Source organism: Cyprinodon variegatus, unplaced genomic scaffold, assembly GCF_000732505.1.
Source record: "Cyprinodon variegatus isolate N-32 unplaced genomic scaffold, C_variegatus-1.0 Scaffold974, whole genome shotgun sequence".
In the NCBI taxonomy this organism is placed as follows: Eukaryota; Metazoa; Chordata; class Actinopteri; order Cyprinodontiformes; family Cyprinodontidae; genus Cyprinodon; species Cyprinodon variegatus.
The window spans coordinates 81,090-108,683 of NW_015151427.1; the positions used below are offsets into that span (position 1 = coordinate 81,090).

The 27,594-nt window shown below is 34.8% G+C and overlaps 1 protein-coding gene across 2 annotated transcripts in view; it reads left to right on the forward strand.

The window, feature by feature from the left end:
* LOC107100461 (acid-sensing ion channel 1-like) overlaps positions 1-27,594 on the forward strand; it is a 134,527-nt gene that overhangs the window by 64,262 nt on the left and 42,671 nt on the right. Inside the window, exon 1 of one of the 2 annotated variants that reach the window (XM_015398965.1) lies at positions 23,731-24,345. The exons of the other annotated variant lie outside the window; for it this stretch is intronic. Coding sequence (XP_015254451.1) covers positions 23,821-24,345 — 525 coding nt within the window. The 5' untranslated portion in view covers positions 23,731-23,820. Of the gene's footprint in view, positions 1-23,730; positions 24,346-27,594 lie in introns of those variants that run through there. 2 annotated transcript variants of the gene reach the window in all.

Sequence of the window (27,594 nt, forward strand, 5' to 3'; positions counted from 1 at the left end):
TCATAAAAGGAAGGCATGCATCTAACAATTTACGCAGATTGATACATCTAATACACTATTCCTAGAGTGAAGACACAAAAGCCAACAGTTAATTGGAAGTATTTGTTTGCATCTTTACATAAATTTGGCTTCACTAGAAGTTTCATAAATTGGTTAATAATACTATACAGTCACCCAACTGCATGTATTAGAACAAAACAATCAAACTTCTTCTAGTTTTAATCTGCCAAGGGGCACTGGGCAAGGATGCCCATTCTCTCCCTCCTTGTTTGCTATTGTTATTGAACCACAAGCTGCAGCAGTCACACAAACCAATGATATTAAAGGTATTAAATGCAGGAACATAAAATGTACTGTAAAGCCAGTCTTTATGCAGATGATGTATTACACGTTCTCTAGCACTCAAAAATTTTGCTCTCTCCAGTAATTAAATTGTTAGAATATTTCTATATTTTATATTCCCTAACTGCAGTTCATACTCCCTGAACTGCAGTCAGGAAATTTTAAATGTTTAGGCATTAACATCTCTCTAAACTGGTAGATTTAATTAAATGAAACCACATCCAATTATTTAAAAAGTGGAAGATTATCTTTCTAGCTGGAAATCCTTACCCAGATCACTCAATGCCAGGGTTGTTTAAATAAAAATGATTGCGTTGCCAAAAATAAATTACCTATTTTCTTTTATTCCAAGAACTATCCCCAAAATGGTTTAAATCTCTAGATTCTTCTATTACCAAATTGCTCTGGAAATATAAACCCCCATTTTTTGAAAATGCTACAGAAGACAAAAGACAAAGGAGGATACGTTCTGCCCAACTTTTATCATTACTTCATAGCAAACACATCTGTAAATGGCTAAAAAACACCTCAAAAGATGAGTCCTGGTTAGATGTAGAACAATCTCTATCATATAATATTAGTGTTTCAGATCTTCAATTCATTAGTTCAAACATAAAAAGGCATATAAATTTTTTAAAAATTAGCATTAGCTCATCCTTTACAGCTTGGTGGGAGTTTCTTAAAATGACAGGATCCTTCCTAATACCATGCAACTGTACGCCCCTTTTTAACAACACTGATCACAAAAAAAAATCTATGATAAGCTTTCCCAATTGAATAGGAAAAGAAATAAATTCTTGTAACATTTATTTGAAATAAATAATCTATGCCATTCTGCAGCTTAACTTCAAAGTATGGTATTTCAAAAAAACAAATTTCTATAATATCAACAGATTAGGTCTAAAATAAAAGACAGAATTAGGTTAATGAAGCAAGTCTACAAAAGCCACCAAAGACGATTTACTAAGCCTTAATCTTCCAAAATTACTGTTCAACATATATAGGATTTTATCCAAAATAAAGGGGTCTATATCACTTACCACTGGAAATGGGAAACTGATTTATCACTTAGGCTTGATCAAAATATTTGGTCTAAATTCTATCTGAGAATCTGTAACATGACTAGAAAATCTACAATATAACTAATGCAATACAAAATCCATCGTAGAGTACACTATACAGGCCAATGGGTTTTGCACAGTCTAATTTCTGCTTGCATTGAGCAAGTAATGCATGAGATTACTATATACAATACATACACTACAGTATGGTAATGCACTCCTGTACAGAGATTCTGGTGTGTGGTATATAAGGATCTGTCAAACTGTCTGAGATGTAATGTTTCGCCCGTCGTCTAATTTTAGTGCCTTATAAAGAAAACTATCCTCATGAACTGGGAAAATAAAAACAGTCTAAATATTAACCAGTAAAGGGGCATTCTTTTAAATTATATTAATCTAGAGATCTCTGCCTCATTATTAAATTAATCTGCGGATATATTTTCGATTGGCTACTTTTCCTAGTAGGAGTGTGTGCCTTGTGCTCTATCGCCTCTGCGCCCCGTCGCTTGCATCTCCTTCTCCAGGGACTGGCTCTCCCTGCCTAGTCTGTGGGGGAAAAGGCCCCAAACTTTAAAGAAAAAAATAAAAGTAAGTGGGTTTTTTATACTTATTTGGAGATAGATGATCAGATTTAAACTTAAGGTTAAGCAGAAATTTACAATGAAACCTTGCAATTTTAAATCAACACATAATATAACACATAGCAACACCCATTCCTTCTCCTCCTGCCCTTTGGAAAATATCATGCAGGTTGCAAAATAGAAGGTTACAGCTCAGACAAATTTAATATGAAAAGTGAAGACCATTCCGCCAAGGTAAGGTGTGTAAATATTTCTGAAGGATGAAGAGGCTTTCTATCATAAAAGAAAAAAAAATGCTGCCATTTATTTTGGCAACCATGGGAACTTTGGCTTAAAAACTAGGAAGTTGACACAGACTACACACCTAACAAAGGTAGACTGTACCTTTAGGTTTGAAAAGAAAAAAACTTTACTAAGACAATTTTAATTGAGATGACTGATTGTTTATTATAAATGTTATATCTATCCCAAGTGACAAATGAGAATGATTATGGTTAACACTTGAACATTTCCTACTTTGCTACATTAACTAAGGCAAGTGGGGTATTAGGTGTACAGTGTTTTACTGTAAATGCTGTTCTTGGTTATTCTGTGATCTCCTTGATAAGGATCATCTATTTCTTTCAAGTACTTTTGCTCAGCCAGCCTCTTCTTGAGCAGTTTATCACTGTTCCTTGTATTCTCCTTCTGAAATAATGGCTTTGGATGTTGTTTGTTGGGGTACCAAATCTTTAGAAATAGCTTTGAAACCTTTCACAGACTGATACATGCATTGCTTTGTTTCTTTAGATGATGATTTGTTGTTACTGTTTGTTTTTTTTGTGTTTTTTTTTAAAGATATTTTAGCCTACTTTATGTTATCAGAGGTTCTATGTGATGTATTCATCCTGCAGGTCAGACAGCAATCATAGCTTGGTGCAGTTTAATTCAGCTATTAAATGTCTAACATTTGTTTACTGAAAATTAAAGCGTGATTTGAAAGAGGCCTTCATTACCTGTTTACATATCACCAGGTTAGTTTGGGTAACTTTAGTACCTCAGGCAAATCATTATTTAAAAATACTTAATAAAAACGTTTTCTTTCTTCTGAAAATGCAATAAAGGTCATCAGGTGTTCCCTCTAAATTAATTGTTTAGTCACAAACTCCCTATATATTGCAAATATTTGTTGTTTTCATGCCTTACAGTTTTAACCTTAAAAAGTCATATATATATATATATATATAAATATTGTTGTTTTCATGCCTTACAGTTTTAACCTTAAAAAGTCATAAACCTTTTCCGGGTGTGTTAGCACAGACTTGTGCACCGAGCCCATTTAGCTCCTAATGTGTTTTTTTAGCTGGCTCATAGGCACAGCACCCTCAACAAAAGGTCCACTGAAAGCAACAATGTTTGTTACTTTCTGTTAACAAATCTACATGCCAACATTTTAATAATAATGCCCATGCACAAGACACTGAAAGAAATCTGTTACTAGAAGAGAGCATGTTCTTTGAAGCTCAACAACATAGACATGCATGCAAACACTCCTTGATTGAATTCTCCTGATTACAGTTAGACTGCTCTAATGCCCAGGCTCTTTCTGTGAACATGACAATAATATATTTTGAAGTTCCTCAACTTTTAATACATTTTATTGAATGTATTAAAATACTAGTTTACTTTAAAGCTCAATTCACTATATTCATTTTGCCATGCATAGTAATATTTCTAAGTATGTTTTTAACCAAATTAGAAGGAATTATTAATATTTAATCAAATATCCAGTCCTGTCATCTTTATTTAGTTGGTATATGGCTTTTATTTCCCTTCTGTTTTTTATATGGAGTGTGAATATAGGGATACAGGGTGTAAAGCCTCCAACTATCTTAAAATGGGAGATGTTATTTTTGTTCTCACATCAATACCTGGTTCTTCATACATAATGATCTTGAGATATCCCTCAATATCAAGTGGTCAGTGTTTGTGAGTCACTGGGCCCTTGATCGAGTTAAATCTTCATTTCTGGAGGCAAAGTGTCTGATTAGCTTAGTTCCAGATTATCTAGTTATTATTGAGACATTAGCTATTCTGAGGCGAATGTTAAACATATCAACATCAACACATATACAGTAGATTGATGCAAGTTTGGTGCATTGTGTCTTTTTTTTACAAATACATTTACCTACACCAGAAAAAAGGTCTGAATATAATAAAAGTTTTATAGTTTTCCAATGTAAAGGATATGCAATCTCACTTTTAAATAGATCGAGATATTACAGCATCCCTGTTTGCTTTACTAAAATAATACAATCAATCTAAAAGCAAGCCTTATAGTATTTTTGATAGACATTAAATACATTCTGACCAGATAAAACATTTAATAGAGATGTGCCTGGAACAATTAAGATATGTCCGCTTAAACAACATAGGTTATAATAATGAGAAGACAGAGCGGATTGTTTCAAATAATATACATGCATATGCCATAACCATCTGATACAAATGTTATCATAAAAGATGGGAGAAGTTTTATTCTAAGAATCTATATATTTAGTCTACATCTACTGTATAGGCACATAGCTAAAATCTATGACAAGAATAAAACTTGGTCATCTTACATAAACAAAGCTCAGTTTGCAGCAGTTGTGAAATTATTTTGTATTATGTTTACTATAACTGTGCCCCAGGCAACCAGTGTGGTATATTATGTGCTTTCTCTCCCATTTAAAAACAATATTTTTTATACTAAGGCAGCCTATGCTTAAAGCTTTATCTCTCATCATATGTCTCCCGCAAGCTCATAAATCCATCCTGCTCGTGGGCGCCAGGACTTAAAATGTTATCATTTATCCATATATTTCCCCCATGCTTATGTCAGCAATCATAAATTCAGCTCATATTTCATTTGATCGACACTTCAAATCCCTCTGCTCCTTTGGATCACTTTGGAAACAACTGCTGTAAATTTTGACTATGATGCTTTAAATCACAAACGAGCTCACGGACATGCTGCTATAAATAGCCTGCTGGGTTTTACATCAGAGGTTCTGCGCTGACGGCAGAAAGGCAAAACTACATGACACAATCGCATGAAGCCTTAACGTTTGATTACAAGAGCTGCCTCGTCTTCATCTTCCCTTTCAAAAGAATATACTGGGTGCATGCAGCTCGGTCATGCATTAATATCAATTATGCTTTGTCTGAGCCAGATTTCAGAGCGTTGGCTGACATTGTATTATTGATGGTGCAACTGGTGGTGTTATATTAGTCACAGGCAGTGATGATAAGAGTTTTCTTTGTCAAATTTTTATTGTTGTGCAGTGAATATTTGAATGGTCCATTTTAAACATCAGAAAAATATATAATATATATATATATATATGTATGTTTTTTTTTTGTTTTTTTTACAAATTTCTGATTACCGTACATTTTTTAATGAAATTTTGCAGAATGTATTTTATTTTTGTCTGTAATTTCTTCTGTATCAGAATATGCTTCTTATAAAGGACAAAATGTGCTGAAAGAAAAAGGAAATGTTGGGTACACTTTGATTATACTCAGTCTACTGAAGCAATCACTACCAAGACATGTGTTCAATAGAATGAATGCTTTGCCTCAGGCACTTGATTGTATTGTTTCCTAGCTATTGATTTGGGGCCGAATCAAAAGCTACTGTATGAATAGGCTACCACAGAGCATTCATTTTTAAAATGCAAGAAGGACAAGGAAGGTGCTTATTCAAACTCTAAATATTCACATCAAAAAACAGATAGGGTTTATTGGTCCTGCATATAAATGAGCATGTTTGTAAAAAACAAAAAAATAATTAAAGAAACAGAAAACTACCCAAGGTGCAGAGTTAAAATCTATGTGAAGCAAGTGAACTGTCTTTTAATTAGTTTTGTTTTCCAGCATTTATATACAGTTTATGATGACTCAAAAATATAAATTATATCACTTGTCTTACTTGATCCAAATCAATTGCATAAACTGTTTGTATATAAAGCTACTTTACATATCATACATCAGAGAGGAACCTCAGGTTGACACCTCATGCCCACACACATTTCTTTGTGTGTAGGAGTGGGATATTGTGACAAGTCTAGAATAGTGTTTGACTCAAGCTTACCAAACCCTCCTGTGCATTGTGAAAGCCACATTATTCTTATAGAATTTCAGGTGTTAATGCAAGATCCACTATGTGAATGCAACTTCCATATAATATCTTAATACATGCGGTGCATCTTCTCCCTGCTAAAACAACAACTAGATGGATGAAGAGGTGTCATTTTATGCCAAGTCCATTTGAAATCCCATCCCCCAGAGCTACAAACAGGAGTCTTCCTCAGCTAATGAAGCATCACAAATTAAAAAGCTGCAGCCCTGAGATCAAACCCATCCTAATACATCAGAATGTTCCTATCATTGAACTTAGGTGTAGTGAAACAGACATAGTGAAACAAATACCATCATCAGTGTGTGGTTATAAAAAAGATTTAGCTGCAATAGCAATCAGCCCTTCTTGTTTATACCTTATTTATATATTTTAACTTAGCACGTAACCATGCATATTTCATCTAGCCTCCTATTTAAGGGAACATGTTTCTTCTTTGAAAACAATCAGTGATTTTATTGAGGAAAGAAGCAAGTACCTGAACTCTTTGCTACCGATTTATAGACTTCTCCAAGAGTCTTAATGTCATAGAGTATTAAAAACAAAAAACTTGCATCACAGAGCAAATAAATAGACAAAAAGCCGATCTGAAACTGTCCGAATTTATACTATTGGTTTGAAAATTGTTTTATCCAACAACATCGTGGACCTGAAGTTGTCTTATCTAGCTCTCTCGCTGAATACTAAGGTGTTCACTTGGGATTTACTCTGCAATATATACTGTCTGTCTGTCTGTCTGTCTGTCTGTCTGTCTGTCTGTCTGTCTGTCTGTCTGTCTGTCTCTCTATCTCTCACAATAGATAGATAGATAGACAGACAGACAGACAGACAGACAGACAGACAGACAGACAGACAGACAGACAGGAACCATAGATTGATTTAGAAACAGATATATTGTTGTAAACCTATAATATATTTACTGCCTACCCTACCTATTAGGGTTGGTGAATATGTTATTTTATCAGATATACTCTGACTGTCATATTTTGTTTGGCAAGACATGGCCTATTGGCTGAGTGTTAGAACAACAAATGAAAGTGTGAACTGAGCTCAAATCATGGTCAAACAGATTATTCTGTACATATGTGGAATAAAAAAAAACTTGACCACAACTTGCATTAGGTTTATTAAGAGTTTTAGAGTTTATTAACAGAACTCGTTCAACCCCATGTCAAACACGTTTCAGTTAAAACCTCTTGACTAAACTACCGTACTAAAACTAAAATGAGCTACCATGTACACAAAGAAGAAAGAAAAACATGGTATACTCATATTCAATAAAATGATGCAATGGTATTAGTTTAGCGTGGATTTTATGTTTGATAATCAAAGTTTATCTTGAAAAATTTGGACTGTGGTCAAATTAACTTTTGACTAATTTAGAACAATTTCAATGTGTTCAAACAGCTCATGTACTTAAATGTGCTTATATTTTTGTGTTGTTTAGTTTTTGAAAACATGAAAACATGCCAGTTGTTATTTTAGCCTATATTTTGAATGACTTCTGGTATGTGATTCATAATGTGTAGAACCCTTTGTACAGTATGGTGTTTTAAGATGTTGTTTTTGGCCAGGCCACATTGAGATTTCAGCCTTTGCTAGATGAAGTAGTTTTAATGCATAAATAAAATATTTTGTCTAGCTAGTTTCCTCTCCTGTCCCTTCAGTTCAGAAGAGATGATAATTCTCTCACAGGAAATAAAAGCTCCTAAATTACACCTTATGAAAGAAAATAAAAACACCTATTGGATGCCTTCCTGTCACCAACAAAAATGTCTCAACAGCGTTTATCATGGATGGACAGATGTTTGCCTTCCTGTGGTCATGGCAGTTTTAGAGTTATGGGTGGACAGCCAAGTCCTGTATTGCAGCCACATACCATCAACTCTCAGAGCCTCTGAGAGCCACAGTAATCTGTCATGTGAACAAACTTCAATTAAACTGAAATTCCCAGGTGTCAGAAACGTATCCCTTAGTAACCTCAAGTCTAACGATTTAAAGACATTTACTTTTTTGGCACATCTTTACCCATGGATAAATTCCTTCTCTAAGATGCCTCACAAGAAACCTTTAAGAATAATGAATCACATCCATCATTTATTAGTGTTTGGCTGTTGAGACATTATGTCCTTTGTTTGAATTTGAAGGCATGAGTCATTCAAAATATGATGTGACGACCATTAAAATCTGTAGGCTGGGGGGTTGGGGGGGTTATTTCATGGAACATAGCTTTCACAGGTCTCCATCAAGACCTTATCTAGTGGTCTGCCGCTGCTGACAGGAGCAGATCTGGATGAGGGATGATGAATAGTTTGTTTGTCTGTGCTAACTGAATGAATTTTTGCTCAGTAGTGACTCTGTAATGGGCTTCACACTGTTCCTCATTGAGTTAGTGAATTACTCCTGTCCATGTGTATGTTGAAACGGTTCTATTAAGATTTCCAGGCATGATTATTCCTTCATTTGTCTCTTAGACTTTGGTGTACTTATTAGTTTCATTCACATAACTGAGATTCTTGCTCTTTATTTTGTTCTCAGTTATATACTTTTTTTCAGAATGAACACTGAAGGTCTCCTTTTATAGGTACCCTTATATGACATATACTGTATTACTATTTAAAATACATCAAAGTTACATCACTCTATACACTTACTTCTACCCACATATGGTACATGCTTTAAAGGGTGGAGATGACCGAAAATGGTGTCAGCTCATAGACAGCACACTGGCATTTACAGAGACACAAACATGGCGAGTAGGGCAAGATAGGGGAAACAGAGGAAGGTTCTGTGGAGGAGGCCAACAGTCCTGAGCCGTACTGGTTTATGCCACTGGCTAAGAGATTTGATGTGGCTGCCCTCTTCTCCTACATACAGTATGGTTCTTTGTGTGGGAACCATGAATTAATATTTGAACCAAACTCTGTTGATAAACAAAAATTACAGTAATAAATATCACGTCATGTGATCCATTTATGCAAAACGAATGCCAAATCCTTAATTTAGACAACAAATAAATGGGACAGCCATTTTTGTCCATTTTAAGTTTTCCATTATAAGAAATGTATTTAATTCATTTTCTGTCCCAAAGCAAACCACACTGTGAAGAAGGGGTCAGTCAACAGAGAGCAGCTTCCCAGGGTTGGGCTGCTGATGTCAGTTTTTCCAAGGTGAGGCAGCATCCCTGGATAAGCCAATAGAAGAAAGCATATATATTAAACCCTGTATAGGCCAAACAGAGGCTTTAAGAAACACAAAGATAATTTCAACATTTACCCAGTAAAATGACAAAATAATGCTTGGGACATGTAGACAGCAATATAAGACATCAAATAATTTAGGGGTCTTTTAACTTAGTTGAGATTATGACTGAATTAATTAATTTATTTTAGACAATCAAGTAAAAAAAGCAAAACAAATGTAGCACTTGCCAATATTATATACTATTATTGACTTACATAATTAAAATGTGTGTATAATTCAGTGCTTATGTCTGAAAGGGTGTATGAAGAACTAAAACTTGTTTAATCTTACCCCTTAACCTTCTTATAGTCCTTAACATTAGCGGAGAGACCAATAATATATTTTTTGTACATATTAAATACATATACATACATCTTTATTCGTACAATTATTACCCATAGCCCATTCAACCACAACCATTGCAGAAATATACGGTATCCAATCTCCTTCAAGTACCAATTTATCTACACAGCGCTTCTTCCATAACATGTTTTTTTTGTAAGAAAACCAGGTTGGGCCTTTCTCTAAACAGGCTTATGTTTAGATAATGTTTGTTCCATACTTTAACGCCATTTATTGAAATACACATTCTTTTCATGTTTGCTCAAGCACATTAGATTTTGAACTTTAGATAATCTTGGTTATTATACTATCCTCTCTCTTTTGTTTGCTGTTTGGTAGCTGTTAACTTCCAGCTTTATACATTAATTGTAAGGATTGAAATTTTAGGATTTAAAGCAAGCAAGTAGGAATTAATGAATAATGGATTAGTGTGTTCATAACTGGCCTTCAATTATCCCTATGGCTATTTTGTGCAGCATGCATAGCAGTTTGAGAGAATAATTTATTTCTTATGGATGAACAACAGTACAGTTTTGACACCTGCTGACACTCCATTTTGTTCTAGTTTTATAAGCTACTCCAGATGAATGACTGGTAATTAAAATTCTACTTTTGTTTCCACCCATGACATTAAGAACTCTTTTCACATACATATTTTTTTTTTGCATTACTCAACTCCATTGTGGGTATTTGGACACCTGTTGGGAGAATTTGCTTATTTATTTAGAGTTGGGGACGGCGCATTTCAAGCTGTCCCTGAAGCTGTAATACATTTCATGCAAATTAAGTCGAAACGGTTTTTAGAAACATAGATGGATATTTTTTTTTTGTTTGCTTTACTTATATGGAAAATGGACTCTACTTATATGACACTTAAAGTAGGGGAACTTGACCAAAGCGCTTTACAAGCTATTCAGAAATTCACACATTCATGCACACTTACAAAAGTTGTCAGAACATATTGCTATCATCAACATTTTGATGCATGAGGCCCCTATATATAAAGCCTTGATCTACATTGACAGAGGTTCTTGGCCTTTGCCGTTTAAATACAAATTTTAAACAGATTTTTAAAGTGTAAGCAGATGAATGTCTTCTGTGATTGCAAAACAAAAAAAAAAAAAGTTAATTGAGAAGCACAAAAGAGTTAATATCTGTGCAGGACATGCTACCGGTTCTTCATCAATTGTAGGCAATGCTGTAACTATCTGTCCTGACTGCTAAGCTATTCTCACATTTACCCACATATAAGCTCATATTTATCGTTTTACCTTCTTACTTTTCATCCTCAGTTAGAGTAAAATTGTGATCCTAAAATGGACTGTGGGCCATCATGGGTATGAATCTTCATATAGTAAATAAAGGGTTCTGGTGAATCAAAAATCCATTTGTAATTGAATTGGAACTCTAAATGCTGGGTTCAAATCTATTTGTTTGTCAGAAGAACACTTAAAGACTCACAAGGATAACAAGCTTGGAACTATAAAAAATCAACAGTTAGCCTAAAGCAATTTCTTTTAGATTCTAATGTCATTCTTACCAAATGCTGTTGTGTAAATAGATACATTTGCTGAATGTGAGTTTATTTGTGAGCAATTAGCAAATGATGCAATTACCTGACTACTTTATAACTGATTTTTTGCTTAAAATGTTAAATATATATTATATATTTCTTACCGCGTAACAATGAAGTCTGCCGTCTGTGTCATAAATAAATAAAATTTAATACAACTCTAAATATATTAGTTAAAAGGTATTTGTTAAGGCCCTTTCATTTATAATCATGCTTTACTGAGAATAGCTACACTGCTCTGTGCTTGCATAAATAAACATTGCCACCTGCTGCCAGCCTCGAAGTGAAAAGATAGCACCAATAATCTTCTTAAAACAGTTTTATTAACCTGGATATTACGTTTGCATGCTGACTTAGATTTAATTTTACTGCTAGATCAGAAGACACTGTCTTCTCCAACCTCAGAATAACATTTAGAGAAAGACGAGCATACTTAGATTTATCACAACATTTATTTGCTTTCTCTCTTCAGCCAGAGCAACTGTTTGAAAGTTAAAACCGTCTCATAGTCTGTAAGAGAGGCAGGTAGGTGGTGCAATGACTGTTCTACCCAGGGGGTGAAAACAGTTTGTGGTGACTCTTAGCAGATGAACAGTGGAGATGTGCAGCAGATAGCTCTCAGGCACACAGGAGAGCTCGTTAAGGAGACAGCTGAGAGGGATAATGGAAGATTCTCAATTTGCTGTCTGCTAAAGGGCCAAACTAAAAAAAGGTGAAGCCTTACTGAACTATTGTTGTGTACATCAGCATCCTGTTAGACAAGTAATGTTTGAAGCTCTAAAAAGAATAGGGAGGACTGTTTCTACCTGTATGTCACTGAAGTGAGAGGCTGAAATATGGTAGTAGCAGTAAATTAGTAAAATACACCCAGAAAGGGCAGTAAGCTTTACCTAATGGAGCTTGTCCAAAGTCAGCTTTCAGATCTTGCAGTTTCAGGGCAGCATAATGAATGAAGTGGGAAGGATCTGTCTACGGCTTGCCTCTGTTCTTGTTGGTTAATCATCAGAAAGAGTGTCTCTGTAAATCTCTGGGGAATAGGAAAAGAAAGGCTCAATTCACTTTTTACATTCATTAATCTTACATGGGCTTTAGCTGAGTAAACCTTTACTTGACCAGTTTAATTAAATTTCCTGTATTCTATACTAAACCATTACCCATGGAGAGTCTGATTAGTTAACTCAAGCTTGCAACCCCCTTGACAGTTTTCCTTTACTCCTAGCCTTCACAGGTAATGGTGGAAGATTGTAGCAATCAGTAGAGATACATACCTCTGTGCCATGGTTTCCCTGGAAGAAATTATTTTAGTTGCCTTTTAGATTCTTGAGAAGAAGGTAATTGGCTCCAGTATAGTCATGCATACTGTTCTTTCTTGCTTCTGAATGACGTGTCTACACAGCTGAGTTTCAAGGTTTATTAACAGAAAGAAAAAGGAATACGTATTTTCACAACTAGCCTCCTTATTTAGTGAACTACACAGAATAGTTGGTAATTTTAAAGGAGTTTGGAAGTGATTAAGGGATCTAAAAAGCACCTGCATGAACACATATTTATTTTTCATTCAGCTAAATACAAATCTCATTGACAAATTGAATGATTTTTTTTTCTGGAAATGTAGGTTAAAAAAAAACTCCATATTTATTAGCCCTAATTTATTCAATTAATTCTAATTTACCCCTGACAGCCAAAAGGAACTGTTCTGGCTTCAGGCCAAATATAGGGGAACATCAAACCCAGATCCATAAATTCGACCTGGGCCAGGGTCTTTTCACAAAATGGCACAAAACCAGCGCGGAGTTGAATTGCAGCTCTGAAACACATCTGAACCAAAATTTGGCCACGGGTTCTACAAAGTTACTTCATCTGGGCCAGATGTGGTCTTTAAAATGATGTTAGTAATACTGATTTGTACATCAGGGGGCCTTTTCAATAAGCAGGTTTGACAAAATCAAATCCTCAACTCTGAATTGATCTAGCTTAAATTTGGAAACTCTGAGGTTTCAGTTTCATAAAAGCAGCTGCTAGATAGTTTAATCAACTCTGAGTATGCCAGAGTATGCAAGTACCATGTACCTGCTGGCAAGTACCTTTGGAGCCCTCATATCATCCCTACACGGATTTTCGCACATAAGCAAGACTTAATCAATTCACTGTCATTCTATTTGGTCTAAATGGAGCGCCAGTGACCTTTGAGAGGCTGATGAATATGGTCCTCAATGGGTGGGAAGACTTCAGTGGTGGTTATCTTCAGCGACTCCTTGGAGAACCACATCAAGCACCTTAAAAGGGTTTTAAGAACCATTCAACAAACAGGGTTAACATTAAATAATGCCAAGCGTGACTTGGCAAAGCAGAAGACTTGATACCTCAGATACCAGCTGGGACAAGGGCAGGTGGACAAGGTAGAAGTCATCCTAACTTGCTCTAGACCAAGACCAAAAAGGTGGTTCAGTCCTTCCTGGGTTAAGCTGGGTGGTATCACCGTTTTATACCCCAGTTTGCAACCATTGCTGCCCCACTTACTGCACTTACCACCAAAGACCAGAAAAACTTGTTACCTGGACTGAAGAATGAAGAAGGCCTTCAAAACCATTAAAAACATCTTTGTTCATCTCTAGTCTTCCACAGTCCTGACTTCAACAGAAAGTTCTTGGTGCAAGTGGAGTGGATCCATACAGCCAGGCAGAGTGGGGCTGAACAAAAAATTTAAGTTGCTTCGTATTTTCACTGTGAAGGATGGAGACCGCATCCGTGGATGAAGTTTAGAGAACACACGGATAATGGGGAATTGTTTTCATTAACTATCATACAGTAAATATAGAGCTGCTCCATTGGGCGTACATGACCAGAGCAAAGGAAAATGGCAGAAGTTAAATTTTGTGGAAATTCACTTAAGACTTGAACCAATGAAACCATTCAGAGCCTTTTTCCAAGATAAAATAAAAAAATAAATTTTTTTTTTAAACTTTCCAACATTACCTTGGGTTAGTTTTTATACTGTCATCCGTTTTTCATGTAAAATAGTTTTTCAAATTAAATTATTTTATGCGTTTCATTTAAAAAGAGGAACTGAAATGAAGGAATCTCTCTAGAACAGGATGCTAAATGCCATGAAATGGAGAGAGAGACTGATGGCCTCCATCAGTTTGGAAACCTGTGAGTTAAGCCAACACAGGTGTCCACTGTCTGTCTGATGGACATCCTGCCAGTCTCCCTGAGAGAAAACACAGAAATCACCAGTAGGCAGTACAGCAGCCAACCAACCCTTCATAGTATTTCTGTCCTCCCCCTGCCTTTCATTTTCCAACAATTTTCTTTTTTAGATAATGGAATATTCATGGTTTCTGCTTTGATGTATTTATTTGTCTGAAAGAATTTGGAGCCATTATATTTAAAAACTTGGGGGAAAAAAAAATAATACACCCATTTAAATGTACTTTCATGAAAGCTTGGACAGGTAAAGTAATTCTTACCTGACAAGTAGGGCATGCTTAATAGCTTTATTAAATGCCATTTATTACCTGGTCAGTCAAAATAAGGAGAGCAAAGTAATTCAACTTAAAATGTTATTAACATTTTAGTCAATCAATGTTCATTAAATTCCTTGAAAAAAACTCATTTCAACTATATTAGTAGAAATTAGAGTTATGAGGATTTTATTTAACGCCCCTAAAAGCATGTCATTCAGATGAGCAAGTTCCTCGCCTGGATTAATTAATCTACAGGGCTGTACTATTTATTTAACATGCACCAGTTCTCCATGTTCCTACTCTAGCAGAGATCTTTTATAGTTGTTTAAGATTTTAAAAGCCTAGCTTTGATTTTATATTAATTGGCAAAATTAAAAAGTCTCAAAGATGAAGTTCTTCCACCTCCTTTCTTTATTAGTTTCATGTCTTCTGCTTCAATTTCCAATCCAGAAACTTTACTACATTCTCTGGTGTAATTGAAAATTGAAAATCTCACACTGGGAATTCAAGTCAGTTAAAATAAAATAATTTTACAATACAAATTAGATATTAAAAGTTGTTGTAGTATTTTATAGATCTTGATGGCTATAAGTAGGAGAGACTGCCTGTAGTAATTTCTTACAACAGATCCAGAGAAGACTCTGAATGAAAACCCCGATGGTGTATAGCAGCCTGATGAAGAGGATGCTCAAAGTGTCCACAAAGATATTAATCTTTTAAAAAAACCCTTCTTTGTAAAATCATCTCCACAGATCTTAGATGAGTTCCTAGAATAGATCTTCTTTATCAGCTAATGGAAATTCTTTAAATCAGTGTCTCTGATGCTGCTACTACCACCAGAACAGAGGATGGCAGAAGAAATCAGGCTATATATACCAAGAGTTTTTATACTGTGTTACTACCAGTAACACATTACCAAAGTAATGCATTACCCTAATATATTATGTTTGATGTAACAGCTTAATATAAAGTGTTAAATTTTAAGGTGGGTAACTGAGCTGAACAACCCATGGCCAACAGCCTACATAAAGAGGAGAAGAAGACTGTTTTTCTTTGTTGTTGAGTTATATCAGGAGAAGGTGGTTTTAAAAACAAACAAAAAAATTGCAATATGGCTCAAAAAATATCTGTCCGTCTGTCTGTCTGTCGATAGATAGATAGATAGATAGATAGATAGATAGATAGATAGATAGATAGATAGATAGATAGATAGATAGATAGATAGATAGATAGATACCATAATTTATGATTTTAACACCAACTCAGTCCTAGATCACTGCTAGGGTTGTGTTTGGATTGTCAGTACAATGCTGAATTGCTAGTCAAATTGCCTTTTTTTTACATTTAGACACATGTTCCAGACCAATAGTTCACACAATACCATTTTTTGTGGGATGTGATTAAATTAAGCTCTTTAGAAATTCAGTGCTTAGTGAGTCAGTGACCTCAATTGTCAGTTACGACGGTCAGTGACCCCGGGGACAAAAGCTTTGGATCACAGGACTGCAGTGCAGGGAAGAAGAATGGGATTTTAAGGATAAAAACTAAACCAATAAAAATGTCTTTTTTTGGGGGGGATTATAATCCAGCCTTTATAAATTGCCTTATATACTGCTATACAATCACACATAGTTATTTAACTAATGATATATTTATTTTGTTACTGGACATTTCTTGTTGATCTAAAACCCTTGGTAACCCAAAAGGATTTCTTGAAAAAGTACAGGTTCTACTCCTATTTACTGAAACAGTTTTTGTCACCAGTGGCGTTGCTTGGGCCTGGGCTTTGATTTTTCCAACGCATTAGAGTTAAAACCTTATTTCACCTCTACCAAAGAAATCCCTATATTATATCATAAATTAATTTTAAATTATATTAATATTAATGTTTAATTGTAAATAAAGTCCCAGATAAAAAGGCACATGGATCTTATAGGAATACTTCTGTCTTGAAATTCCTGTTTTTTCTATCCATTGAATTAGGATATTGGTTTCTTGTATTACCATAAAAAGGACTTTTTTAGAATAAGTTCAGCATCATCATGTCTTTGTAAGGCAATTTTTGAAAAGATTGAAATTGTAGTGGTATTGGGTGAAACAGATTTAACCATGAAACTGTAGTTTTGATAATCAAGAATTTAGAAAAAAAAAATCATCTTTTCTATATCTTCCTTTAAAGAGAGACCTCCGTAAGTGCTGCATCAGTCTCAGTATAGCTAAAAGCAAGATGAATCTAATATTAGTCAACCCTGAATGTTTATTTTATTATCTATTATTTTTCATAATCTAAAAACTAACCCAGATGATCGAAATGGAGAAGCTAGAGACTCAACATCAATAATAAAAAAGTGTAATTTAGCTGTTATATGTATGTAGGTTATATCGGTCAATATTTTTTAAGAGGTATTCATGGTGTAAGAAAAAATATGAGGCAGTAACTTGTTTTATATAGTACCAGGGCATATTTTAAATTTCTTTCACTCCAAGTCTTTGTTTAATGCAAGAGTGATACTTTCTCTCTAAATGTTTTTTTCATAATCTGCTAATCTGATATTTACAGATTAAATCAAATGTCTCTAGATGTTTATATACAGCGGGTTGTACATTTTGGAGTATTTTTCTAGAAATAAGATGCCGGAATGCTCAACTCCCCTATTTCTCATTGATTGGATATTTTGCCTGATGATATTCTTTCAATTAACAACCAAGGGAGATATGTCTCTATCTCGAAGAAACACAGGGAAAAGGTTTTGTAACAATTGAGACAAATATGAAGGATTTATGGGAAAGGAAGTAAGAGCAGAATATTAAGACTTTCCTTTCCCAAATTATTGAGGCATGTCTCTAAAATGGGTGAATGAAAAGTAACCTTTTATTTCATCTAACTGTACTTAGAGCTAATTGCTGTCTTAGAGGGACAGAAACTATTTTTTGAAAGGTCTTTGAAGTACCCACAGTACGGCTTTGCTGCCTTTTGTGCTTAGCACAATTAGTTTGGCAGCTGTATGAAGTTATTTCCTTGAGCTTGATGAATAATCATCACTCTGTACTTTAACATTAAATCAAACTGAGGGAGTTGCCATCACCGTGGAACCCAAAGACTGTTGTCCTATAAAGCTGTGCTAATGCTGAACAAAATTTAGTTAACCTCACTGTTGTGCAAACACCAGCTTTTTCATCTTCCCTTTTTCTTTTATATTTTATAGTGAGGATTGTCATGCATTAGGGTCAATACTGAATGTGGATATTGAATTTCCTCATTAGTTGTTGCCCATTTCCTGCTGGCTACAAGAGAAAGCAGCTGCAGCCTACATTTACTGAGGTCCAAGACGGATTTAAAGAATAATTAAAAACCTTGTTTGATGAAGTGAAAATAAAGCTGTCGGTGGACAGTAGCAGCTAGAAATATTCAGCTCTGATTTAACTTTGTACTGACACAAGATGATTTAACTTATTTTTCATGTAGTTTACATTTAAACACCTATTTTGGATTTGATAAAAACAGCAACATACTGTAAGCAATACTTTTCCTGTGCACATAAGGGTGCAATAGTAGTTTATATATTTAATATTTATGTTTCATTTATAAAACTTGAAATCTAAATCTGCCTGATGTATGAATCATTCTCAGCCTATAGCAAGGCAGAAAATATTATGATTGCTGCTTAAACAAATTTGTTTTTGCATCTGCTTATGATTTACCCAACTTTTTTTTTTTTTTTTGGTTACCATAATCTGAATTTATCAGTTTTCTTGGCAGGTTGCTGGAGAATAGAGTCCAGCTAGTCGTTGAACTCTGAATGACTAATTTACTGAGTCTTATTGATTTAAGTTTAAAAGACAATTTACTTCTATATTGATAGACTCAGCTATTTGTGAAATAGACACTAAGTTACTCTAAATCACTTTTAAACAACTTCTACTGCTGCACTTTTCTACTGGGCAAAAACTAGATATTTAGTTTGCAAAATAAATATTTAGTTTGTTAAATAAGCATTAAGCTCCAAACTACATATTTAGTTATAAAATTTAATATTTGTTTTTTTTTAAATAAATATTGAGATCCAATCCAAACTAGATAATTAATTTGCAAATTAAATATTTTGTTTTCTTAAATAAATGTTTAGATCCAAACTAAATATTTAGTTTTTTAAATAAATATTTAGCTCCAAACTAAATATTTAGCTCCAAACTAAATAAATATTTAGCTCCATTTAACATATTTGTTTAACAAACTAAATATTTAGCTAGCACCAAGCTAGCTAAATATTTAGCTAGCTTGGTGCTAGCTAAATCCAAGCCAAAACCCTGAGGGCTTAGTGGAGAAGAGTCGGGACACAATCAGGAGACAAACAATAAACCCTCTAAATCCACTGGCCTCCGGGGACGGGAACATGAACAAAAGACTTAACTAAAACTCATCACAAGCATGACTAACTGACATCACAACATCACATGAACAAACTAAGAATACACAAATAAATTAAGAAATACTTACTAATAATTATCTGGCCCCAATAGCTGAGCTGAACTGTATATATAAATAGTAGAGGGAGCAGGTGAATAAGATAAGAAAATTAGAGGGCGGAAGGGAATAGCAGGTGAATGAAGGGAGTAATCAGATAAGCTACCACAGCTGCGATCATGACACTAACTTGTGATTTTCTGTCAGTGTGAAGAAGATGCCGTAGGAGTTGTATAGAGATTCTCAGGCTTTTACTTTGCTAGTTCACTTGCGCTTTTTGGCAAGTGAATTAGCATATTTGCTAAATATTTAGCTAGCACCAAGCTAGCTAAATATTTAGTTTGTTAAATAAATATTATATTTGGAGCTAAATATTTTTAAAAAAACTATATATTTATTTTTCATACTAAATATTTAGTTTGAAAGTAAGATTTTTATAAATGAATGAATGACACAGTAAAAAAAATGACTTGGAAAAAAAATAAACCCTTAAATCTTTTGTTTAAAACATGCTAAATAAACATAAATATTGCTGCTCATTTTTGGCTGCTTAACAATTGCTTCACAAACTGCACCCTATAGACAGGCAGTTACTAAAAATTAGTGTTGCTTCTGAGTGAGTTTGCCAAAACAATGTCTGACTTTTATATGGTCCCTTCCCTGATCTCACCAGTGGTGACATGTTTAGCCACATGTCCACATTCAATTGCTGGTTGTATAAATGGTGTCCTGAGAACAATGTGAGCTACACTGATAATTAGGTGATTTAGGAGAAAATCAGATCTGATTTGGAGAGATAGCATCCATCCCACTTTGGATAATGTAGCTCTCTTTTTTGGAATCCGGTCGAATTTATTAGTCCTCCAAAACCCTGACAGCTCAGAATGCAGACCAGGAAGCAGAGTAATGGTTTAACACACCTCTCTGCAGCTTCTCTACTGTTACCCACTCATTAGTCTATCTTGACAGTGTCTGGCCCACTGCCAAAATCAAGTGAATTAGAAAAGAATCTGAAAGAAGTAAATCATGACAATGTAATTAAAATTAAATTGACTCCAACTGGGGGAAAAGTTAAAACAATTAAATGTGGTTTATTTAACAGACGATCTTTCTTCAAAAAGTCTGTTAGTTAATGATTTGATTTGTGATAAATAGATTTATGTTACCTTATTGCAGATTGATGATCATTTGAGTATAAATGAGGCAATTCCCTCTAAATTTTGACATATCCAGAAATACTGGGTGAGGATGAGTAGCATCATTCTTTCAGTCTGATTTATAGATCACCCCAAAGCTAGTTCATAATTACAACTCTTTTGGACATTTAACCCTTAGTTTCCCTCATCAAAATGGCAAAGCAACAAAACTTCTGTTTTTAACTTTGTATCATCCACCAGGTCCTTACTCTGATTTTTTAGATCAGTTGTCAGAGTTCCTATCTGATTTAGTTTAAAATACTGATAAGGTCATTATATTGGGGGACATGCCAACATTGAAGGTGATTGCTTAAATGAGGCATTTAATCTTTGAATTGATTGGCTTTGTTTAAAATGTGAATAGTCCCACAGACTCTCATCTTCATACTTTGGACCTTATGCTGACATACGACATTGAAGGTGGAGAAATAAATATGCTTCCTCACAACACTGTCCTCACTGAATACTTTTTAGTAACCTTCAGGATTACTTTAACTGATATTTTGCCTTTGCCAAAGGAAGGTTTCAGTATATCAGATCAGTATCAGATAATGCAGTCATAAATTTTAAAGAATCAGTTTTAGTCTTTATATCCTCTGTATTACTGAACAATACTGCAGAGGCCAACCATTTAATTTATTCCCCTTTATAAGTTGATGATTTTGTTGATGGGGTTACTAGTTCCCTACGTAATTCCTTAGATAATGTAAATCCTTTGAAAAAACAAAAACTTAAAAAAGATAAAGCTGGCTTTAAAATAGAGCTGCACACTTTGAAGTAAATTGCCTGGAAACTGAAGAGAAAATGGCACTCCTCATACCTACAGGAACCCTACCTAGTCTGGAAAAACAGTTTACTGCTGTATAAAAATACCCTTCGTAGAACAAGCAGAGCCTATTTTTCTTCATTAAAAGTCTAGAATAAGAACAACCCTAGATATCTTTTTAATACAGTTGGCAAATATGTTTAAGAGATACGTGCGAGGGTTGAAAGATAGTACAACAAAGTCAATCAGTATTTTAATTACTACTGTCTGAAATAAAAAAAAAACATGTGTAAAATAAAGAAACTCTTATTGAAGGATATGAAATGATAAATAAGGAGAATTTTACCCAGAAAGAGGAATCACAAATTAGGAAGAAATACTACAAAGAAAAGAGCTCAGGACAGATTAACACTCTACAGTATATTAATAATAATCTCTAACAGATCATTTAAGGATGATAAACATCTTTTGATCTCCCAATGTTTTTTAAGTGGATACTCTAGAAATAAATCAATGTTGATCAAGACAAATAGTAAATTGATATGAAAAGGATCTGATAATAATACACCTCATTCCATGAGTTGAAATATGTGCAAGGAAAGATAATAATGAGTGATACTGCAACAAAACACCTGACAGTGAGACAGTTGCAGCATTATGGAAAACTGATGTGCTACTAACTTGTTTGGTATTAGTTTAATGTGCTTTTTGAAAGGTATTGTGGTTACAAACATTCAAGCCCGGCTTTCTTAAGTCGCATAGAGAGGTCTACAACTTTTTTAGGAAGGACAACAGCTCAACTCTGTTGAGTTGCACTGTCAGTCAAGGACTACAAAAGCTGTTACGTTTCTGTCCTTTCTGCAGAAATTTGAAAAGAAGGTATCAGTTGGTAATACTTTGACATTTCACTAAACTTTTTGTAAAATAGGGTGCTACCCTATAATGTATTACTTAATAGTAACAGTTGACTGTGGAACTTCAAGGCAGCAAGAGTTTTGGGGCATTAGTACCAACTACAAATAAAGCTGATCATGAACTTCTAAAAATATTTATTTGTAAAGTGTTGCTGGGGAAGAAAGTATTATCTTTTGCCTCCTGTTTGTTGTTTAACATTTGTGCTGTCTCCAATGAGTTGTTTAGTGCACATATTTGGTAGTCCATTAAAAGTCATACGAAGTTCTCGTTTAGTTGTTTACTTAGAGTTTCCAAATGCAGACGGCCCTCTAATTTCATGCACAGCTGTTAATGACATTTTTGCATTTCATTACAATCCAGTCACATTCTTGAATGTGTTTCATTGGGGTTATTTTGTCCTACTACAACATATAGTGGTAAAAAAAAATTGAAGTAAAAGACAGAATTATGCATGGTTTTCAACATTTTTCACAACTACCTAATAAGTCTCCTGTGTCTGTGTTTTCAGCATACTGATTTAATAGTTTTAACAACGTTCTGTTGTGATAACAGATGGAAGTCTTTTTGGTATGTCCCTAGTAGCTTTGTACCATTTTGCCAATTTTTTAGCAAAATAGCTGAACCTTTGTCTTCTTAAATATATATTTGATATAATTAGCATTTTTAAGGCTTGCAAAATGTTCTCAGTTCAGTTTCAATCTAGACCAAATTAACAAACAAAAAAAATCTATAATCTAAATCAATTTATCACAGCTGTAATTCTGAAGTGTCATCATGCTAGAAGCTTTTTGGATTGTCTTACAGGTTTTCTTCCTGAAGTTAACCTGTCATTGTCCTTGACTAGTTTCTTTGTCTTGTAGATGAAAGGCTTTGACACAGCATGACTAAGCCACTGTAATTTTTAGATATGGGTTGTTCCAGCTATTATTGTGACCCATATTTATTTATCTATTTTTTTACTTTTGGCCTAACCGCTCTGCTAAGTACCCTAGTTTTCATTAAATTGTTTGTTCCTTAATGTTCTCTAACAAGCCTCTGATGCCACCAGGGCTGGATGGCACAGAGAATAAATAGCATATAACCAGATTCTGTTTACTAATTAGGTAACTTATGAGATTAAGAGGTTGCAAAAGACTTTCTTTTGTGAAAACAGAGTAAAAGGTTTGCATGTATATGCGAGTTTTTGTTGGTTGAAAATAAAATAAATAAATGTGCCTTCCACTTGGCAGTGTTTGATTGTAACATAACAAAATGTAGAGAATTTCAAGGTGTATGCGTACTTCAAGACACCACATTTTTTTGTTCCTCAAAGCCTGAGCAATATTTTTGGTGTCACAAGTAAACTGAGTACTGTACATGCCTTTATTTTCAGCTTGCCATTTTGCAGTATCACTCTTGGATTCATTCTTAATTCTGCCAGATACAGATTTCTCAAATGAAACCAGATCTGTTGAAATCAAAGTGCCCTCTAACATTTTATCAAGGTTCGGCTAATATCACTGTCTTGATATCACTGTCTCTCTGCTCCAGAAATCCAACCCATTCCCCTCCCTTGAGTGCAAAGGGGGAAACTAGACCCTGTCCTGCCCAGCCTCACTTGTGCATTCAGTTTAAGTGAACTGCACTGCAACCCTTAGACTTTAGTACATCAGTACAGCAGCAAAAACCACACCCAGCAAACCTATAGCTCAGACTGCAGAAGTGAAGAAAATGGGGGCTCCAGAGGAAGAAGCACCACGTCCACCATCAGATATCACCGTGTTTGGGGCCAACTGTACCCTCCATGGCCTGAGCCACATCTTCTTACCTGGTGGAGTGACTTTTCGTCGACTGCTTTGGGCCGCTGCATTTTGCGCCTCTCTTTCCATCTTCCTCCTCCAAGTGGCTGATCGTGTGATTGAGTATTACCAGTATCCTTATGTCACCATTCTGGATGAAATGGACAGTCCTCTCATGTATTTTCCAGCCATCACAATGTGTAACTATAATAGCTTCCGCAAGTCAAAGATTACGAGGAATGATATATTCTGGATGGCAGGGCTGCTTGGTGTGGAACAGGGGGACTTTGATGATTTCATGGCTGCTTTGGGACAACCGACAGACAACAGCAAGTTTTTCCCTAGCAAGACCTTTAACATGTTAGAGTTTGTGCAAAGGACAAGCCATGACATAGAAGAAATGTTGCTGGACTGCAAATATAGAGGCAAGGATTGTGGTCCAGAGAACTTCACAACAGTAAGTATGGATCCCTTTGTGAAATCTCAAGGAGAATCAGTGTAAGGTACACGCTGGCATTGATTTTAGTGTCAATATGCTGCAATTAGCTGTAAAAGCTCAAAAGAAATGTAGAACATGTTGCAAGCAAGTGATTCACAAAAATATTCATGTAAAGGGATTTTATAGAGGGAATTTAGATTTCAATAATTTATTTTTAAAGATGAATAAGTCTCCAATTAAAAACTTAAAAATCGATTTTTGACTACACGCAAAAGCTTAAGGCCAAAGCCCAACAGACTATTTTAGTTCTTTTTTCTGCCCTCAGAAGGCTAATCTGTTTTTTTTTTTTTATGTTATAAAGTCCAGTAGACATGGAGATGTGTGGTAATAAGCTTGGTTCTTAAAAATAAGGGCTGTCATAATTAACTTTTTAATTTGTTATTAGAAGAACAAATGTCACTTTAGATCAAATCTAGCTGCTCTTTTGTTATTGTTTAATGAACCAACCTTTTAAATTATGTGTTTAATGTTAGGATTTGGAGGTTGGAAATGAAATTTTCAAAATGCAGGAAAGCATTCAAATACTTCTTTAAACTTAATGTCAGTTTTCATATTTCTGTGAAATATTTGATTTTGGTTTTTTTTTCTGTAGTATTCTTAAAAGTGTCCGTATAAATATGCAAGCCGCTGAAGTGCCATATGGTGCAGCAAATCTCTGTTGACATCATGCATTATGAAGTAAACATATGTTGTTTTCAAACCAGCACTGTTTTCAGAATATTATTGTTTTCCTTTGTAAATACATGTGAGAAATCTCCTTTTTACCACAGCAATAGCACTAAGTATGTAAATGTTTTGTGTTACCGGACAAAGAAGAATGTGTGGGAATTCAATGAAACAGTGTTGTTGGCATAAAAAGGTGTTAATTTTTGTAATAAAGTCACATTTTAAGCCCTATCAAAATCATATTGGAAAAAATAAAATAGAACTTTATCATCTTGTAAAAACAAGGGGATGTTTATATTCTAATAAAGTCAGACAATTAAACAATTACAAACCCCAATGATTTTCATTAATTACTTAGATGTTGTAAAGGGGCAATGATGATATTTGTTGAGACAATGGAGATTTGGCTTGTCAGCCTGCAGCAAACCTGAGGCATTAGAAGAGCTTTAATGTGGAAACCAGTGCACAGATCTGAGTCATCACCCTCAACACAAAACAGCAAATTTTGATACGGCTGTGGTCAGTGCAGTGACCTTGACTTTTTTCACATCTTCATGTTTAAAGGGCAAATTTCAGATAAATGTCGGAAACTGGAGATGCACTGGGGGCCTAAGTATAGAGGGCTCTAATTAAAGATTCATGTAGCTGCCTGAATTTACCCTCATCGACTTCTTCAGCCTGCTGATGTTAATGTGGAAAGCTTAGAGATAGCACAGAAGAGAAATTACAGCCATCACAGACTTCAGCATTATAGCTGCACTGTGGCTCTCACAAGTTATAAAAAACATCTAAATAGCACTGTCAACATGTTCTCATCAAATCATTACTCTTGTGCTTTATCTGCTGTGATACCTTATGCTTTTCATTTTGCAAAACAATTTTTACTCTACTAACCAATAGAAGTTACCACAAAGATAATAGTGAACTATTTGACTTTTGTATGAATTGTTTTGGAATATGTAACTGTGAGTGTCTTAACCTGGAGAGCCTTGCAAAAGTATCGCATATTCAGTCTTCTTTTGGAAGTGAATATGTCCCTCAGATTTTAAGTGAAACTTAAGTGTTTCCATGAGAATATTATTTAACTTCAATAAAACATAATGAAGAACTAAGCTTCACAAACACAGACACATTCATTCAGAGACTCAAGATTCAGCTACCACAAGTTGTAAGCATTTAGAATTTTTTTTATCAAAGTTTTTATTGGTGTTGTAGGAGCAGGAACTGACTGGAATTGGAATCACTTCTCAGAAGCTGGAAGGGATACTTGACCAAAGCGCTTTACACTACATTCAGTCATTCACGCACACACTCACACACTGCGCCTGGTTAACTGTAGTCATCAGATTCAGCTGTGCTGAAGCCAAGAAACATTGAAAACCTGTAGGACAGCAGCCCTCAAGAGTCAACTTTGGGCAGGCCTGCATTAACCCAGCAAGCCTTAAAGCTTAAATAACCTGAAGAGACTTTTTGAACTGATTCTTAGACCCTAGTAAAGCCCTAGTATCTTCAGCCACTTACACTATGTTGTAAGGCTATAAATAGGGTGGGTCTCCCTGGTCAGTTTAATAAAAAATGTTCTCTGAACTGTAGGTAAGCTGTTGCTTTAACAAACTACAACAAAGACGATAAAGAGGCCATCACAGAGTCAAAGAATGTCTAGAGCACCACTCGCATTCTGAAATATCTCAGTCTCCTTAGCAAGCAAAGTCTGACCTGACCTTTCCTATAAAGAGTATCACTGTTTTGACTCAGGTAAACACCTAGGTATTTACTGTATAGGAGTTAACTTTCTCAATGCCACTTCCATGTATGTTCATCAGTGTCAGTGGGGTTGATGTAAGCCTATTTAACTCTATTGCTTTCTCTGTGTTTTTTTCAACATAAAGCAGGAGATTGTTCTGTTGGCACCACCCCACAAATTCCTGTCTTCACCCTCTGTACTCTGAGTCATCCACACCTCTGACTGTTTTATTGTAAGTCAGAACCCATAGATGCTGTTAACTTCCACTACATAAAAAAAAACTTCAACATACCAGTAATAGCTTATAAACTTCAAAGGATTTTTGATTTTCAAAGAAGCATTATGTTTTATGCCTAAAATCCCCCAAAAAGTTTGACATTTTTAGATTCTTGTACTATGTAATGCCTTTTTTATAGGAGCCATTGTTTCTCCATTACATCATTCTCAGGTATTCATATTAATGGCTTAAATATAGGGTGACCATATTTTCATTTTGAAAAACCAGGACACCTTGGAGCGGGGGGCGGCGGCGGGGGATCTCTGTTCCCATGCATAGGCGTAGGTAATCCTACAATAACATGATATTAACAGTTGATTTATTAAAAATGCTTTTCAGTAAAAGTCAACAGCAATAACTCCAATAACAAATGATAATTTTATTCAAAATGTATTTCTTAAAAATGCTTAACAATTCCTGTAATGAATGAATAGCACAATGAAAGATATAATGTCTCATCTAAACATCCCTCACTTAACAATAAAAGTTAACAATAACTCTCAACTCCCAATATGATGAT